Raw genomic sequence first — 19,282 nt, 5'->3', positions numbered from 1 at the left:
TCATGTCTATTATTTGAATTTTTTTAAACAATGAAAATATATTCACTCATTGTGTAATGAAAAATTATATATATCTGAGGAGATAGAGTTGCCTGGGTATCTTGTTATCTGAGCCATTTCTCTACCTCTGCCATTATACTTGATACTCAGCTTCATCTGAGAACTTAAGTCCTGGATGGCTGAGATATTGTTTAGCTCCATTAAAAAGTGAGTAGCTGTGACGATTCAATGGGAGAGAAGTGTGTGAGGGCCCAAAGGGCAGAGCAGGACTCCAGAGCCCAGTGCCAGTTGCTCTCTTGTAACCTTTACTGTCTATGTGAAGAAGACGAAGGTCTCAGTCGACAGTAGGCTCCAGATTAGCCAGGGGTAATTGCTGCAGGGTTACCCATCCAGCAGCAGAGACCCACCAGTTTGGGGGGTCTCTGGGGCTAGTCTGATCAGTGGTGTCCCATCCACTGTGTTAGGATAAGGGAATCGGATGGTGAGGCAGAAAATATGTCAGACCCAGGAGCATTACCCAGTGCCATTGAGAGGCAAATGCATTGTCTGGGTAGAGAACCAAGCGCTAATGGGAAAGTGGGCTTTTACATCTGAGGAGTGTAACAAGGCAGGAGATGACCTGCTATAGGTGGAGGCTGTGTCTGCTCTGCTCTGCAGACCTGGCCAGAGGGGGAATCCTTTTATGTAAACTGGGCATAGTGCAGGTATATCTCCATGCTTAAAAGCTACGTTGTGAAGATAAACACAGAGTTTAGTAGTGATGCTATGAACAAAGATGACTGTTAAAAAGGTACAGAGTGTAGTTCATTGTAAGAAGACAGCCAGGGCTCCAGTAGCCAGAGGAAGGACAGCACACTCCCTGAGAAATCCAGGAAGACTTCTTGGCCAAGATATCATCTGGGCTGGAAGATCTTGGACCTCTGATTTTTAAGGAGGGATACAGAAGGAAAGGAAGGAGGTCTTACCATGCAAGAAAAGGCATAAAGGAGAATATTAGGAGCTGTGAGCAGTGCAGCTTCCTTGGTACAGGCATGTGGACAGGCATATAGAACAGGTATATATAAAAGAGAAGCAGTAGGAAATAAGATTTTAAAAGGTAAGTTCTGGCTAGATCATGAAGAGCTGAGAATGTCAGGTTTAGGAGTTTGACCTTGATTCAGTAGGCTCATGTTTTATCTTTTGGTAACCAAGTATTTTTGCACCATCACTGATTTGATTTTTTAAAATTCAGCGAAGTTTATTTTCTAAGGGTTTTATGAAATACGTTTAAATCTTGTCTTAAAAGTATGTAGAGCACAGGAGTTTTTTGGCATGTAAATGGTTGATTTCAAAATTACATTTACGCTACAAAATTGTTTTTACTGTCTGCCTGCCAGCATTTGCAAATAACTACTTCACTTTCTTAAAAGATCATAGGAGACCCTAGTATTTTTTCCCATCCAGTGAAAGCAAAGAACTGAGCCCTGTATGAAGTGGTGAAATTCAACATGAAAGATTTACAGAGGAAGATTAGTGGGAGATGAAAATGGGTGAATATGGTTTGGGCAAGGCTGTGATCCTTGTTACCTTTGCCAGGAGAGCAGACGCAGCCTGCACTCTTGCCCTGGCAATTCCTTACAGCCTTTCTTTTAAACCTGGCCACCTTTCCACTGCCAGCTCAACCAGGTGTTAGCTGTGGCTGCTGCTCCAAGCTCTGCATTTGGCAGGAAACCTCCAGTCAATTTCTGGATTCTGGTTTGGGCTCCCCAAGTGCCTTGCTGAGCTAAGCTGACCTTAGGAATCTGAAAATTAGTCAGTTTGTGATAGGGAAAGGTGCTAGCAACTCTTGCCTTTTCTGCCACAGTGTAACTTAATCAGATCCTCTTATTTTTTCCTAAAGGGTGCAAGGAATTGTGCTGAAGTGTGTCTTCCTCTGTGTGTCTGTGGTGCTTTAGAAAGTAATAATTTCACTAACATGTCACAACATGCATTATTTATTATTATAGTAGATGAATTTTTTAATAAGCAACAATTTACAAATTTAAACATGATAAGTAACATGATATGACATAACAAATTAAATAATCTCTTGGCGTCTTTGTAGTAATGATTTTAGCCCTTCAGGGAGCTTTCATTTTTTGTTGGCTCTGACTGATGATGGCAAGTTGTCGTAGTGATATGCTTTTATAATTTTTTAAGTCAGGATGATATGGGCAGGTAATGTGGTCTGGCAGAAATAACATTGTTTAAAGTGCGAGTGTTGTTTTGGCTTAACATTCTGGGTTCTTTTAGGAGGACAATAGGTAATGTGTGATGCGCATTTGTTCTCCATTATAGGTTGCCCACTGGTGAGCTGAGCTGGGATTTACCTTCTGCTTGGAAGTCAGTGCAGGTCACATGGCCATTTCCTGTTCTTGTCTCCTAGAAGTGACAGGGCCTGTGGATTCACTCCTTAGGCTCAAGCTTTCTCAGTTTGAATCTAGAGAGAATGTTACACAGTGCAGGGACAGTTAGTAGTGGTAATCAAGTTACTAAAGTTATCAAGATTTCCTTCTTGAATTTTCCTAGTGGACACATTGGTGTTAATATAGGTGAGCTTAGTCTTTTCTTTTGTACATTTTGCCCTGATACCTCTAACTGCCTGTTGTGTACATACTCAGAACCTTGAGCACTGGGTGACAGTTCAGGTTATTGCATGGTGACACTACACCCGTCAGCAGTTTGGGTTCAGTAGTCTTGACATTTTTTCCTTTGCAATAGTGCTATTTGTGCAGTTGTCTTAATATTTAATGGAGTTGAGTTGCAAACTGTCCTCCGAGGAATTTTAGACCTCATGGAGGTACCTAGGGCACCTCATAACAGAGTACCTCAGTTTGATACTATCCTTATTATTTTTCTATCAGGTTACTGTGCAGATATATACAGTGAGTTAAATGGGAGTTTTCCTGTTGTCTAAAATTTTGACCAGTGCCCCAAAGCTGCCCGTAAGTGGAAAGTAGCCGCACAGTCTGAAGAGAGATTCTGAAAGCATCCATCACAGAGCTTGTCAAGAGGTGGCCAAGTGGGTCTAGAAACTATTAATTCACTCCACCCTCTAGCCCAGTCGGCTTCAGGAAGACTAGAATGGATTCCATGCAAGGAACTCCTAGGAGTAGAGAGTATTCTTCTCTGGGGACAGTGAGTTTCCCTCTGTCTATCTTGCCCCCAATAATTAGAGAGAGGCCCCAGGAAAACAGTGCAGAGATTGGGACTGATTGCTTAAGAGGAGAATGACTTCTTACTGAACTGCAGTCATTAGCCAGGTGCTGCCCTGGGATTAGAATGGAATACCAAAGAGAGTTCCTCAGAGAGTGTAGTGTGCTTCTCCTGGAGTTCAGAGATGCCTGTGAGCATGAGGGATGTCTTCCTGTCTCCTGAAAGGAGCCACGCGGCTGGAGCTACCCCAGGTTGGTGGTGGTGGAGGTGGTGGCAGTGCATAGAGAAGGGGCAGTGAATCCTTGACATTTTTCGCTAGCCAGGAGGTCTGCCTGGAGGGCAGCAGCTGTAAGTCATCTTGAAAGCCCACTTCCCGCCAAGGATAGGACCCTAGCAGAAAGAGGCTGTGGGTGAACCACAGGGACAGGAACTGAGAAGAGGCTGTGAGAGATGGACCAAAGGGCCCCTTTACTGGCATCAGGCAACCATGGAGCCCTAGCAAAGGGGTCTCACTAGAGAGAGCTGGCATTTGGACTACTGCAATTGGCAGGTGTTTCCTAGACCAGAGGACCGCAGATAAGAGGGATAGACTTACCTTTCCTTTTCCTCACATTTACCTCTTTTCAATGCATCCCCACTCCCTGGCCCCCTTCATTGCTGGCCTCAGGGGAAAAATTTTCCATTGGGTGAAACTGGTTTTGTCATAGACTAGATTGGACTTTTTGGTTCCTGACATTTGGGCTTTATTTAAAATAAAGATTTCTTTTTTTAAACCCTAGCTACAAATCAGTGGTTCTAAGTTATTGAATCCTGAAAAATCCTTCCATGAGTCCACAAGCAACAGTCTCAGCACTGGTGGACTAGAGCTGGGTTGTATAATTAAGCGTATTTTCATTTATTTTGTGCCCCCCAGATTTCAAGCAAACATTTCAGGCATCCAGCTTGCCAGCAGTTACTGTGTCATCTGAGGAAGTTGAAATTTCACTAAAAATTGAGTACTGTAAATGTACTAACTCAGGATAACCTAATTCAGGTCATGTCCCAGTATGATGCAGCCTTTATTGAAATTGTCTGCTTTTGTTGTTACTGGTTTATTTATTTTATATTGGTGAAAAACATAATGTTAAAAAAACCATCTTAACCATTTTTAAAGTGTAAAGTAAGTGGTACAGTACATTTGAAAGTGTGTAGTGTGATATAACTATATGCATGTTGTTGTACAACAGATCTCTAATACTTTTCATCTTGTAAAACAAACTCAATACCCATTAAACGCTAATTCCTCCTTCCCTTTTCCTCCTCCCCCCAAAGCCTTGGCAGCTACTATTTTGCTTTCTAAGAGTTTGATACTTCATATAAGTGGAATCATGCAATGCAATATTTGCCTTTTCGTGGCTGCATTTAGCATAATATCCACAAGGTTCATTCATATTGTAGCATGTGACAGGACTGCCTCCTTTTTTAAGGCTGAATAACATTCCATTGTGTGTGTATACCACTATACCACATTTTTCTTAACTCACTCATCCAGTGATGGACATTCCACTTCTTGGCTATTGTGAATAGTGCTGCAATGAACATGGGTGTGCAAATATCTCTTTGAGATTCTGTTTTCAGTTATTTTGGATAAATACTCAAAAGTGGAATTGCTTGATTATATGATAATTCTATTTTTAATTTTTTGAGGAACCTGCATACTGTTTCTATAATAGCCGTACCATTTTATATTTCTATCAACAGTGCACAAGAGTTCTGATTTCTCCACATCCTTGTCAACACTTGTTATTTTCTGTTCATTTGATAGTGGCCATCCTGAGGTGTGTGAGGGAATTTCCCATTGTGGTTTTAATGTGCACTTCTCTAATTATTGGTGATATTGAGTATTTTTTCATATACAGGCTGGCCATTTGTGTAACTTTGAAGAAATGTCTACTCAAGTCCATTGCCTATTTTTAAATCAGATTATTTGGTTTTTGAGCAAGTCTTCAGTATCTTTCCAAAAGGTCCCACTGAGGAAGGCATAAAGCTTGAATTAATTCCATAGTTTGACTAAAATGCTCTTCTTCTGTAATCTTGTTCCCATCAATCTTTTGAGCTTTGGGCACCCCATCACCCCTCCCTCCCTCATCTAAAGATTTCCTGAAGGAATTCTGTTTCATCCTTTTGTGTCCTTTCACGTGCTCTTGTTGCCTTTGTGTGGAATATGAAGTGCTTTACTTGCCCTTTTGTTTTACCTTGTTTTTCAGGCTCATTCGCCTTTCCTTTAAGACTCAGCTGACATGAGATTTTCCAGTCAGTCAGGGCAGGCAGCAGCTTCCTTTTCCATTGCTTCTTACTTATAGCCCAGGTTAGAACACTTGTTCGGGGGTATTGTGAGGATTTTTAAAGCTCTTCTCTCCTCCACCCTAGCACTGTAAGTTTCTGGAGCACCCAGCTTGGTCTTGTCTTTTTATTCCTTTATTCCTGTGGTCCTACCATAATATCTGGCTCATAGTGTGTCTACTTTAAATGATTAGAGGTAGAAAGAAAGAGCAAGTGCCTTTTTAAAGTATAACAGAACTTTTTACCAATTGTGCTTCTAAATATCCTTTTTCTTCTAATTTTATCTGGTAAGATTTTGGCAGCTAATTGTAGATTTTATGAACTTACATTGGATTGCCTTTGTCTTCTGTTATAAAAGCAATAATTAGAGGAAATGATCCTTTTGAGAGGTTGCTTAATGAATTCCGCTGCTTTAAATCTTGTTCCAAGTAACTCTACTAATGCCCAAATTATTTCACTGTAGATCAGTATTGAACCATAGTATTATGAAGATTAATTTCCGTCTTTAAATTCCATGTAGTCTTGTTTGTTGGTTGTGGAGGGGCTCAACAATCAAAAAGGGATTTATTGACTTTACATTTAGTATGGTTTACTCGATTATATCATTCAAGTGTGAGTTTGTGTGTGGTATAAGATTGTGCTATATTGGAATTCTATTTTCTGTTAAACAAATTCCTTTGTATTTTGTTAACTATTACTGTTTAAACTTAATGGTTTAAGATTTGAAAAGCCTTTTTCCTAAGTATTCAAGATGCTTTGATTATAATCCTGCATCCTTCTCCACCCGTGAAACAAGCCCAGGCACAGACATGCTCTCTGGCGTTCACCCCAGGAGTCCTTCCTCCTCCTCACCCCTCACCCCAGCACCACCTGAAATGTCTGTACCAGAGATAATCTGACTGTGTACCTGGAGTAGTGCCCCTACAGTGGGGGCCCAAGCCTTTGTGTTGCCGCTCCTCTGGCTCTGCGGTGGCCCTCAGGAGTACTTCTTCCCCTTAGTCCATTGTGATAAATTCCTTTTACTTCCATTAAGCCTGGAGGGCAGGGAAAATCTCTTAGGTGATGAGTACCTGTAGATTTTCTTTTTTCTGTTGCTTGTGTGCATCCTACAGAACCTAAAAGATGTGGCTAGCATCTATTTTGTGTCTTAAGAGCTAACTTCATCCAAGATGGACTTGATATCTAAGTGATTTCAACTTGCATCATGACTGAAATCAGTAGTCAGGAAGTTTCAGCATTTCTATAAAAACTACATTCTGTTAAAAATTTAAATGTATTTGTCACAGTTTACATTCAGTAAATGAACACTATGAACCTATGAGCAGAGATCTGTGTTGCTGTTTTGGTTCTGAAAATGGAAAATATGGGAGCTATTTTGTTTCTTAGAACTTTGAGAACTCCATAGGAAATTAACTATAGTTCAGTTGCAGATATTTTTGCCTTGTTAAATTAGCTTTTTAACCATACCAAGCATAGCAAACACACCCTTTATTTTCATCAAATCACAGAAGACCCTTATGTATTGTGGGTAAAATTGTAACATTTCCAGAATATCTCGCTTGGCTTTAGTATATCTGCATATCAATAGGCGTTCAGAGGTGGAAAGAAGTGTGGCTTTAGTGCATTTGCATCTTTCCTCAGGGGTGGAGAAGTTCATCTCCATATAATGGGTGATTACCTGGGCAACAGAGGACTTATCTGTACCTGAGAGGTCAGCGGGGGTGTGGTATTGTGGCTGCTTGAGCGGGAGAGAGAGATGGCCCAAACTGTAATTTTGTAAGCAATAAATGGGTTTTAAACTTTATTTCTCCCTTTGACTGATTTTGGTTTTTAGAGGTATTTTGACCCAGGATTTCCTTTCCCCAGACTTACAAGTATATTTGTTGGACCTTTTCTTTGTTAATAATAAGCTATATGTTTGTTTAGTAAAAAACAATAATGAAGTATTTATTATAGGACCTTTCTCTTCTCAGTAAATGTAAAATGCCTTTGTCAACCAGACAAAGCCACCTAGAATTTAGATCCTCATGATCTGGGGTATTAGCTTCCTTGTTCTGTGGTCACTGGAGGCAGGACTGTGATACAAGGATGCGGGCTGTGAACAGATCTGCTGCTTGTACCCGCTCTGTGGCTTTGTGCAAGTTAGGATTAACCTCTTTGAGCTCTGTTTTCTCATTTATATAGTTGGAAGAGGATAAAGATCATGTTTGCACGTAGCACATGATATTAACTTGTTTATTTTTTCTAGACAACAACTTATGTTTGTGTATTGCTTTCAGATGAACATTTATTTATTTATTTATTTTGCTTCATCTCAGTGGGTTTACAGCCTCATTGTGCAGCTAAGAAAACATTTTCAGGGGAAGTTTTGTGCCTTGTATGTTTCATCTTCACATAGCCAGTCGGTGACTGCAAGAACTCCAGCTTGGGTCTCCCATCTCCCTGCCCCGTGGTTTTCCCCCTGAGATGCTGTCTAATACTGTGCTACAGCAGAAAAAAGGAACACTCAACAGTTCTTTACTTATAGTCACCTTCATTTTCCAGTCTAATTATTTGGGGAAGAAAATGAATCTTTGATATTTCATCTCATAAATCATTCCTTTATTTATAGTAAGTTAATCCAAAGAAAGAAAATATTTTTCATATATTTATGGAAATACCTGCTATTTCTATGAAAAATTAGACACTATACCACCATTTTAAGTGGATTTGAAAAGCTCCATAATCCAACATATGGTTCTTGTATCACTTTTCCTTAGCCTTAAGTGTGTAAGATTGTGAAGGTTTTATCACTCAGGGACACTATGCACTGTGTTCACTCTGTGTGTATGAAGTTGACCTCTACTGCTGAAGAAGTGATCACCTGTTTTCCTGAAAAGAAATCTGAATGTGTGAGGCATGGCAATATCACAATGAAACAGACTCCATAATTAATACATCAATACCAGTGTGGTTATTTTTTGTCAAATATTACATAGCTGGAATTTGTCATTCTTATCCTAGTCCATGTTGAACTAACTAATTTAAAATATCTTAGATTTAAGCAGCCTATATATTCTTCTAAATATACAGCCACAAGGAATTTAAAATCTTAAGTCAGTTACACGTATGAAACAGTAAGAAAGCAGTACAAGATAAAATCTCTAGGTAATAAAGAAAGTGAAGTTTTGTGGAACTTCAGAAAGAGAGATGAGTAGGATTTCCTAGGGGAAATGTGAGTTTAGTTGTCCCTTGGGTCAGAAGAGCAATTTTTGTGTTATTGCCAGTATCCAAACCCAGATAAGTCTGACATTAACTAATGTTAATATTATCTAGAAACATCTAACGTTTAAAACAGAAAGTAGAGATGGATTAGGCTCCTGTTCCTCGGAGGATGTGGTTAGGGCTGTTTCTCTGCATCGCTCTGTTCCCTCTGTTCATGTGCTCGTTTTGCTTATTGGCTCTCTCCGTGGGGATGGGAAAAGGGCCACTCACATATTCTGCTAGGTGAGCAATTCCAGCCCCAAAGACTTTCTCCCACAGCACACATATGGAAATGGCCTACCTGAGGCATGTGTCCACCTCTTAGACCAGCCACTGTCACTGGAGGCCTGGGGACTGTAGTTGGGGGAATGTGCCCATCCATATGGCTAGGAGGTAGGACACTGTGATCGACAGTTTTCTAGGGTCGGGAGTGGAAGTAGGGTTTCCGAGAAGAACAGAGGGTGATGTTCGAGGAGAGGAGAGGGTGGAAAATGTACACAGCAGCCACAAAAAGCGGCTGTCCCGTCTATGATGTAGTAGGTAGTACTGCAAAACCTTTTAAAATTGTTCACTGGACTCAAGGGTGGGGGTGTTAAACACAGAGAAATACTCTACGTGATTCTAGGCTGTTTGTCCCTGAGTCATTCTTGTTAGAGGAGTTTTTAAAATAGGAAATCTTCAACTGCTCTTTTACCTAGTACACTGTGAAAGTATATGCTCTGAGTCCCAAGTGTTTGTGCTTTGAAATATTTTTGTGTCCCTTTTATATCTGTGCTTTTTGTAAGTTAGAAAATGTAATCACCATAGCCATCTATTTGGATGTCACAACCCTCCATTTTGTAAAATAATTACTGTTGAATCAAAATTTTTGCTCAATGTGTACTATCACGTTACCTATCAAAGCCAACTGAATGAATGATTAAAAGGTCCAGATCAAAGCAACTGGCTTAACTTAATGGAGGTTTTCATACTCTAATTTAAAATGTGTCTATGTCTAACTGATTATCTCTCACATTTTATAAAGAAGTATTGATGTCCTGTAAAGTATGCAGTGACCTCACTTCTGGCTTTGTGGGCAGGTTTCACTGCAGGCCTCTGAAGCATTGATATTCCTGCAACCTTTGAGGCAAGATGTGTGTATAGTGTATTAATGAGCTGGTTGAAGTGATGTACAGTAATTTCATCCTTGGGTAAAAACAGATGTGAAAGATTCTGTTTTAATATTTAATCAGGCTCGAACCCTCTGTTGGCTTGTTTAAGTTGACCTGACAGCATTATACCTGGAAACACTTTGAATTAAACTCGGAGTGCTTGACCTTGTTCAAACAGTTGTAATTTGATAAGGCTGCTGTCATGGTGGAGATAGCGTGGCTAATAGGCAAATCCTTTTCTGGCTGGGATTGTTCTGTTTGTGAGTGCTGGGGATGGGAGAGTCAGAGATTCCCAGATTCCCAGCAGCTTCTGGGAGGAACTAGATTTGAAGAGGTAAAAAAATCTAAATTAATACATTGTCTTTTGGAAGACCTTTTAAAACTTGTGTTTCATTTCAATTTTTAGTGTTATGGAAGTAATGTTTTTAAAATCATTTTCGTTGGGCTCATTCTGGTTGAGAGGACTGAAAAATCATTTATTAGAAAGGGAGGGTGGAAAATTCTTAGAAATCAGAGGGAGCCCCAGGACAACTGGATGGCAGCGCTGGCTCTCTGTCCAGTGTCTGCCCCCCACCCACTCCCCTCTCATCCTCTCTGGTCTGCCTCTGTTCTTGCTTTCCTTGGCACATTGCTTGCTCTGTTCTCTGCTCTCTCATCTCTTGCTTCTTCACTTTCCATATTCCATATCTTTTCCTCTACCCCATAGCTTCTGTTTACTCATCATTTCTGTTTGCCCCAGTTTGTTGTGGTCCTTACTAATTTGAACTCTCTTGCATCTTTTCAGCTGTAGGTCGTACTTTCCTATTATTTCCTTGTTCAGGTTCCAGACAGTAGGGTCTCTGCTGATCTTTTTGTGTCATGTCAAAACTTCCTGTGTTTTCTAGAGCCAGAGGCTATGCATAGGACAGGTTTTATCTAGAAGGAAGGGTTGGTTGGACCAAATGGCCTGATTTGCTCAATATATATATATATGCATGTGTGTATGTTGTTTATATATATATATATACACACACATGTATACACATATAACAACATATATATAAAAACATTTATTGGTTATAAAAGTGTTATATTTGAAAAAATGGGAAAATTAAAAAATGAATAAAAATGCAATTAAAATCTCCTCTAATTCCAATATTCAAATAGTTTACTAAGTAAGCACTTTGGTGTATTTCCTCTTATAGTTTTTCATTTACACACAGAAATTATATGTACATTAAACACCCCCAAAATTTAGAATCATTTTGGCAGTATTTAAAAGTTTTTCATTCCTACTTGTCACCAGTGACATTTGTAAGAATACTCTGGCTATGAGGCTTATATTAAAAGCTGTGCGGTTTGGTGTGAATATTTTATTAATTCTTGGCTTTCTGACCAATATTGAGTATGGTATCATTAATCAGTTTATATTATCTTCTCTTTGACTTGCATTATTTATCAGCCTCTTTAAGAGGAGTTAACTTGTATGTATTTCCATCTTTCACAGTGCTTAACATAGTGCTTCATACTCAGTAGATGTCCAGTAAGTATTTGGTTTATGCTTTTTGCTCAATTTTTTGAAAATGTTGCACTTAAAATACATTGATAAGATTCCAGCTCAGAAAAATAAAAACTAAAAATATGTATGCATATGCTGACACGCTGAGGATATGGAAAAGGAATAGGGAAATATCCTAATTGCTTTAAAACAAATAGGAATTTTGACAGTCCATGTGGTGTATGAGGTGTCTTCTGTAGGAAGCTGGCTGGTTCTATTCCAGGAGCCCTCCCAGGGTAGCATTCATTATCTTGTTGGATTTGCCATGGTCCAGTGTAGTAGGTAGAATTCTAAGAATGACCTCCACTGACCCTTGCCTTTTGTATAATGCCTCCCCTTTGAGAATGGTTGGAACCTGTGAATGTGCTGAAATGGTACTTCTATGATTATATTACCTTCTATGGCAAAAGAGACAATATCCAGGTGGGCACATCTAATCACATGCGCCCACTAAAGACAAGTTTTTTCTGGCCAGTGAGAAGAAGAAGATGTTTGAAGCAGAGTAGGATTCAATTCAACATGTTGTTGCTAGCTCTGAAGATGGAGGGGACATGTGCCAAGGAATGTGCGTAGCTTCTAAAAACTGAAGGTGACCCCCAGCTGGCAACCAGCAAAGAATCAGAGACCTCAGTTCTACAGCCATTGAGAACTGAATCCTGTCAACAACCTGAACTAGCTTGGAAGTATATTCCTCACCAGAGGCTCCAGGTAAGAACCCAGCCTTGCCCACACCTTCATTTTGGCTCTGCCAGACCTTTAGAGAATCTAGTCATGCCTGCCTGAACTTATGAACTAAAGAACCGTGAACTGAAAAAAAGGGGGGGGGCATTGTTTTAAAACACTGTGGCAATGTAAAATTAATACAGTCCAGGATCTGGCTGATCCTTAGCTTTGCCAAGTTTTTAAAAATCCTTATTTTCTCTGGGTATCAAGGGCAGAGCTCTCTTTTAGGGACAGACTCACATTAGCCTATCTAAAGAAATTGATACATGAAGCCAAGGGCCAACATATTTATTTGCTTATTTGTCTGGGAAGTAACTGTCTCAAGACAGTCATTTGAATGGTCAGTATATTATCTCCCTGAAGGCAGACCTATGTGGGAAGCTAAGCTTGTATCAGTGAGCATGGCATCTAACCAGGAGAACTAGATGATCAGAGTTTTTCTCTCTGACAACAGGATGCCTTCCCTACATCCTGGACAGTGTTTAGATGGGCACTGCCAACTTATCTGGAGACTTGCTACATTAGCTTCAAATTGCTGTTAACAAATCATCACAATTTAACAGGCTTGAAACACATTTATTATCTCACAGTTTCTATGGGTCAGGAGTCTAGACATAGATTAGTTGGCTCCTCTGTGTAGGGTCACTCCAGACTGAAATCAAGATGTCAGCTGGGGCTGTGATCTCATCTGAGAGTTGGGATCCTCTTCCAAGCTCACTGGCTGTGGGCAGTGTTCAGTTCCTTGTGGTTGTAGGACTGAGGACCTCTACTCCTAGAGGCTGCGCTCCTACATGGCCCTCTCCACAACCTAGCTTTTTGCTTCTTCAAGGTCAGTTTGAGAATCTCTTACCTACTTCCATCTTTACAAGCTCTAATCCTTTAAAAACAAAAACAAAAACAACCCTCCACCTGTTCAAGTAAGTAAGGCCCAGCCTGGATGATCTTCCTCTTGATGAACTCAAAATCAGTGATTTGGGACTGTAATTCCATCTGCAAAATCCCCTTACCTTGGTCATATATATATATTATAACCTAATCATAAGGGTGAAATCTGTCATATTCATGGTCTTGCCCACACTCACAGGGAGGGAATTGTAGAGGATGTATATACTAGGGAACCATCTCAGAATTCTGCCTACCATTACATTAGTCTCTGCATTCCATTGCTGACTGACCACTTAACTGACTTCTTTCTTTAGAAGTGTTAATACATCCAGCATCTGGAAGTCCATACTTGGAAGCTATTTTACATCTCTCATGCTACTAGGTAGTTCTACTCATATTAAGTATGTGTTGATATTAAAGTTTAAATTTGTGAAGGCAATTTTATTTATCTTATCTTTCTCCCTTTTGTAGTTGGGAGATGGAATGAGGGGGAATGTCTTCACTGTAATTTCCAAGCTCCTGACAGTAGTGGCCTTTGTGGTTTCATGGTTGAAAGATGTTTGATTATTAGAGAAATCCTACCCTCACTGAAATTGTGAGGATTGTGACTTAACGTTCTACTTAATAAATGGAGAAACTGAGAAAACGAAATGGTTGTTCGCACAGTTAAATTATTAATCACTGGAGAAATTCAAGTACATTGTTTCTTATTTATATCTTGCATTCTCTCAATGTGATGACTTCCAGTAAAAGGCATAGTCTAGAGTTAAAGCAATTAAGAAAAGACATTTCTAGTATGGGGATTTAGACAGTACATAAATATAGATGTCCTTGCCCATTAAAATGAATGCTAAGGAGTCCAAAATGTTTTCATGAGGTAGAGTTTTACCATTGCCTGGCTGTCTTGAGAGATCATTGCCTCAGGCCACAGTGGCCAGGGATGTGGCAGAATTAACCTGCCTAACTCTCTAGGGAAACTGCAAGAACTGGGCAATGATTAATAAGTAAAAAGTGTTCTCTGAGCCATAGGCAGTCAGTTGTTGATTGACTGATGGAAAAGGTAGGAGGTAGGCTAATGGAAGATGACATTCAAATTCAGCTGATGACTCTCTCAGCTGCGCTGAACTGGGGGTATCTGTTGTCTTTTGCTTATTTTCCCTGAATGGTAGTGGCTTGTATGTTAAACAGTTTCTATGGGTCAGGAGTCTAGACATAGATTAGTTAGCTCCTCTGTGTAGGGTCACTCTATTAGCCTATCTAAAGAAATTGACCGCGGTGAAATCAAACTACCTACCTGTGCCAAACATACAGACCTGGGGTACATCCTCCTCCTCCTACTCAGTCTCCTGAGCCTCTCTCTTCTAGTCTGTGAAATACTTAATACAATGCTGAGCACTAGTACTATTAGTGGACCAAGAAGAGGTGGTTGGTGGGAGCCATCAACCCCAGCAGGGAGGAGTTAGAATTGTTTAGAATTGCCAGTGCAAAGTGATAATAAGCAGACTGACTTTCAGTCAGTTTATTACTGTTTTTAAATTCTCTACATAGAAGTAACCCCTTATTGCCCGCACCCTGGGTGGACCACTCCTTCCATCTACTCCTTGAAATGCCACTGCCTTACACATAAGTGCTCAAAAAATGTACACTGTTTTTGTTCTCACATTTGAGCTGAGGTGTTCATTGGATAGGAAATGATAGATGAACCTGGTCTAATAACATTTGTGATAGAAGTGTGTGGAAAAATTTTTGCAGAAAAATAACAAGACATTTTTGGTATGGTTTATAAACCATTAAAAGTAAAGTGTAGCAAAATCTGACCTGAAAAACAGAAAAACAAAGCAACAACTGATGTACCAAAACATGTTTTTGCCTTTTTCTTTCTTGGATGGCAAGCATTGTGATATTTCAGACATGTACGTGACTCCATGAAATGTCCTCTTCACTTTTGACTTAAGTCTTTCGTTTTGCCTATAAACTATGCTTAAAAGACTAAAGTGAACAGAGTGTAAACCTGAGCATGGTAGTCAGTGGTTCCCAGTCTTGGCACACTTTCCCTGATATCACCCTGGACTCTTGTTCCACCTAAATTTATTGTCTCCTGCTCTGCAGGCTGCTTCTTGAGCTTTAGCTCCTGGCGTGCATGTTCTCTAAGTCTGCCTGTCTCAAACTACCTACCTGTGCCAAGCCGACCTAGCCACAGTTTTGCAGTTTAAGTCTGTCTCAGTGGAACCTTCTATTCCAGACCTCTTCACTAAATTTTAGTGGTGCTAACCTCTTCCTTTAAATTTATAGCATGTGCTTAATAGGGTGTATTCTTCCTGCCTGCAGATACAGGCTGAGATTTCACCGTGGTCAAGGCAGGATGATCTCTAGGTTTTGCAGAGGTGGGCTGAAAGAAGTGGAAAGGGTGATTTTCTTCCTTCCTGAATTTCTCTGTCCTGTTGTCTTTTCAGGACACATTCTTTTTACAGTTGTTCTGTCCTCTCTACTCTTAGTACAGACAAATCAACCCCATCAGAATTTGCTTAGTCTAAGTGGACAAGAACTTTCAGGATATTTCAGAAGGGATCTTAGAGATCAGACACTACAGAAATCTCTTGAGAGGAGGGTGGTTGCTCTATTCTGTTTGCACACCTCCAGTTCCCAGTTTGGTTGCCCTGTTTGTCAGGGTGCCTTCTGAATTCATATTGAACCTCTTCATTCTGGTGCTCTCCAGTGCAGTCACACTGAAGGTCTTTTCCAGTGCAAAATACTTTATAAACTCATTTGAACATTGTAAAATCCCTGATACTGTATTGTTTTTGACCTATAAAAACAGCAATTTTATATGGGTCAACCATAATATATTCCTCCTGATAATCTGTTTTTCCAATTTATATATTCTTCTAGTTTAAATAACCTCCTAACACTTAAGTCCTTAATATAAACTCTTAGTTCCTTTTTCTTTTTATCTATGTGTGTGTGTGTGTGTGTGTGTGTGTGTGTGCATAAAATATATATAGTTGAATGTTTATCCTTACTCTGGTAGATTGCAGGGACCTGGCCCATGAGGCTCAAATTCTTCCCTGGCTCCTCTTCCCCTTGGGAACTGAGAATTCTTCCCCAGCTTCTCTCCTTTTTGGATACCAAATCAAGGTTACTTAATAATGATACCCACAAGAATATATATATGATGAGGTTGGGGGAGTAGTAAGTAATAGGGACATGAGAAATCTGAATAGTAGAAGATGGTTGTTCTGGCCTCATTAAAATGTAAATGAGGCCAGGTCTGTTCCCTAAAATCAGTTCTAAGATCGTATGGAAGGGTGATTGCATGTCCAGCTCTTTACTGGCTGGATACTGAGCTGAACTACTCAGATTTGGGTTAGCATTGCACCAGAACTAGAGTTCCACATCTTTCCTGGCTAACTTCCCCACTTTGTGCATAAGCTCGGAGCCCACTTCCTCTCACTCTTGGCTGTATGCTTCTTCCCCTCTTGGGTTTGTATGGATACTGGCCTTCTGGATGAGGAGCAGAGTCTAGGGCCAAAGGTGCTTTTTGACTTAACGTTTGGACCACTTGGGTTCTACAGTAGGCCTGAATCTCTTCCAAGTTCTTTGTGTGTGTTTCTTGGGTGCTCAATGCTCTTGACCTGTTCTTTGTTTCATGGGAAATGTTGTGGAGCAATTACAATATTTGTAGGATAAGCAGAGTGTTTGGTGTCCAACCCTACTCCATACTAGTTAGATCCCAAACTACTTGAAGGGAGCAGTGATTGAATACACTTTTGTTTTTGGCTGTCACTTTTTCCCCTTAATGTTCTCTTTTACTTTCCTGCTTTGTTGAGGTCCTGTATCTGTTGAGTAGGATGGGACAGAGGAAAGACCTCCCATTGTCGTTGTTGTATTAATCAGTCTGCTTTGGTTTTACTGTGGTTTTTCAGCCAATTAGTGAATTCACCTGTCATTAAACTAATTTTCTTTCTTCTCCATAATCATATCATGACAGCAATTTCCTGCCTATTTTGTTTGTGACATAATAGACTACCTATTTTGTTTGTGACATCTGTGACTAAGTACCCAACCACCTTCTCAAGAGGAGAAATGAACTTGGTTTTTGAGGTTTAGTGCTTAGTGACTCTGTTTTGGCTTCTAAAAGATGCTTTACTTCTGGGTACTGAGAAATAATGTTTAATTTTTCTAAAGTTTTTGCTGAGGGTGAATGTACTGTTTTCTTATCTGTTATTTTCTGAAATTTTTTACCTAATTTTTTTTCTTTTGGTGGCATTTGCTTGTATTCGGACCTCTGGTAGCATCTCAGACAGTATCCCTGACTTTTCAGACTTAATGGAATACAGATCAACAACCTGTCTGGTAAGTCCTCTTAGATTTAAAAGGAATTTTTTCTAAGCCTGAAAACTTGAACTTGTATAAAGCAGATATCGCTCATCTTTTATGGATGAAGACAGGAAGTAAAAACTATATACACAGAAGCTATGTCCTCTCTTACCATTTCTTCTCTGAACTTAGGCTTGAGTTGTTGTTTATCTTGTCTAGTCTATCCCTTGCCATTTTCATAATCCTTTTCTTTGATTCTTGATAGAGAATCTTGTGTTCTTCCTTCATTCTTGAAAGAATATATTTTTAAAAATGTATTTTGATATTGAGTGCTTTATTTTGTAAAAGATCTTGCCTCTAAAGTCTTCAAAGTAACTGTTTTTCTTGTATTTCCATGGGAACCTAGCAGAGTATGATATGTGAACATATTTGATAAACACTGTTTGTATTCCTCTAGTATTCATTTTCTTAAATGACAGCATATATGTGTGTGTGGCTGTATGTGTGAACATTTTTTCAATTGACTAAACACAATTTATTACTGTCTTCACTCACTTTAGACCTTAGTCCACTTGCTGTTCCATGCCTTTTTTATAGAACGATGTCATTAGTTTCTCTTGATGCCTTCCCTGTCTTCTTATCATGACTTTTCATTACTATTTTTGTAATATTTGAGATTTTGATATCCACTTCAAATTATCTTTCCTTCAAAAATATTTTGATAGATTTTGTAGACTTTGTATTATGTCCATAATCTGGGGGGAAAAGACAATTGAGTGTTCATAATTACTTTTTAAAAAGTATATTTTTTTCCCCAATTATTATATTCCCTTTTACATTACAGAGGATTTCTAGAGTGGTTTCCCTCTAAGCATATCTTCAGTTGCTAATGATTTTAGTCTATAAATATCCTAATTCCTAGGCTATTTAGGCATGTTACTCAACTCTGGCATATATGTGATAAAGGATGAAGGAGAGAGGACTGAAGGAGGAATTCCAACTTTCAGTAGGTTTTCTAATTGTCATTAAATAATATAACTTCCTAGAAGGTGAACCTATTTATGCAGAAGTTCAGCCATATTTCTCTCTGCCTATATTGTAGAAGGGTTATTTGTTATGTGAGCATTTTGTTTTTTCCTCTTTCTCCCTCTTTAACCTCAGTTTTAATAGCTGTGAATGCAGCATATAACATGGGCAGCCATATCCAAGTTTTAGGCATTCAAAATTCCAAGTACAAAGGAATTTCCAAGTACAAAGGCTTTCAAAATTCCAAATACAAAGGAATACACATACTGGGACACTTTTCTTCATCTCTTGTTCTATGGCATTTCCTAATTATGATCAAGTTCATTAATGACCCATATGATTTAGTGCTCTATCTAATATCACTGTCCCTGAGGAGCACAGTGATCACCTTACATTGTGCCAGCCTGCAGGGCTCTCTAACATGGTTCCCCAGTAGCAGCCCCAGGGGAGCCAGCAGCTGGAGCAGCTGTCTGCTTTTGACAGCGTAGTGTCCTTGTTACTATCAATTGGGTCATTAAGTCAAGTGTAAAAGAAGAGTCTTCTCTGGAGATAAATAAGTGGCGTGAAATATTACTTGAATTTGGAGTGTGAAAAGAGGGAAAGGGGTAGGTGAGTAGTTTGAGGGAGAGTTTTGGTGTTAGAAGCTATTCAGTGTAGTTATTTTGAATGTTAGGGAACTCTGCAGATATCGTTTGTTAGGAAATCTGAAATTAAGCATCCCCCTGGTAAACTTTGAAATAGATTTTTAAGTACTCTCATAATGTTAATTGCTTCTAGAATTTATAAGGATTGAACTAGACTTGAATCTTGCTAAAGAAGCATATTAGCTGACATTAGTCAAGCAACAACTTGTATTTTAGAGATTTGTCCTTTTCAAAGAGTGCACAGAGGTGAACGAAAACTC

The 19,282-nt window shown here is 39.4% G+C and overlaps 1 protein-coding gene across 7 annotated transcripts in view; it reads left to right on the top strand.

The window, feature by feature from the left end:
- KAT6B (lysine acetyltransferase 6B) overlaps positions 1-19,282 on the top strand; it is a 162,988-nt gene that overhangs the window by 50,681 nt on the left and 93,025 nt on the right. Inside the window, exon 1 of one of the 7 annotated variants that reach the window (XM_073240803.1) lies at positions 12,003-12,135. The exons of 5 other annotated variants lie outside the window; for them this stretch is intronic. Coding sequence is in view for 1 of the 2 variants with exons in the window: in XM_073240800.1 (XP_073096901.1) it covers positions 17,362-17,388 (27 nt within the window). In the remaining variant the exon portion in view is untranslated. Of the gene's footprint in view, positions 1-12,002; positions 12,136-12,169; positions 17,389-19,282 lie in introns of those variants that run through there. One more of the 7 variants, XM_073240800.1, reaches the window with a different exon arrangement.

This window comes from Manis javanica, chromosome 7, assembly GCF_040802235.1.
Source record: "Manis javanica isolate MJ-LG chromosome 7, MJ_LKY, whole genome shotgun sequence".
NCBI lineage: Eukaryota > Metazoa > Chordata > Mammalia > Pholidota > Manidae > Manis > Manis javanica.
This window is presented reverse-complemented; position numbering and strand designations above follow the sequence as displayed.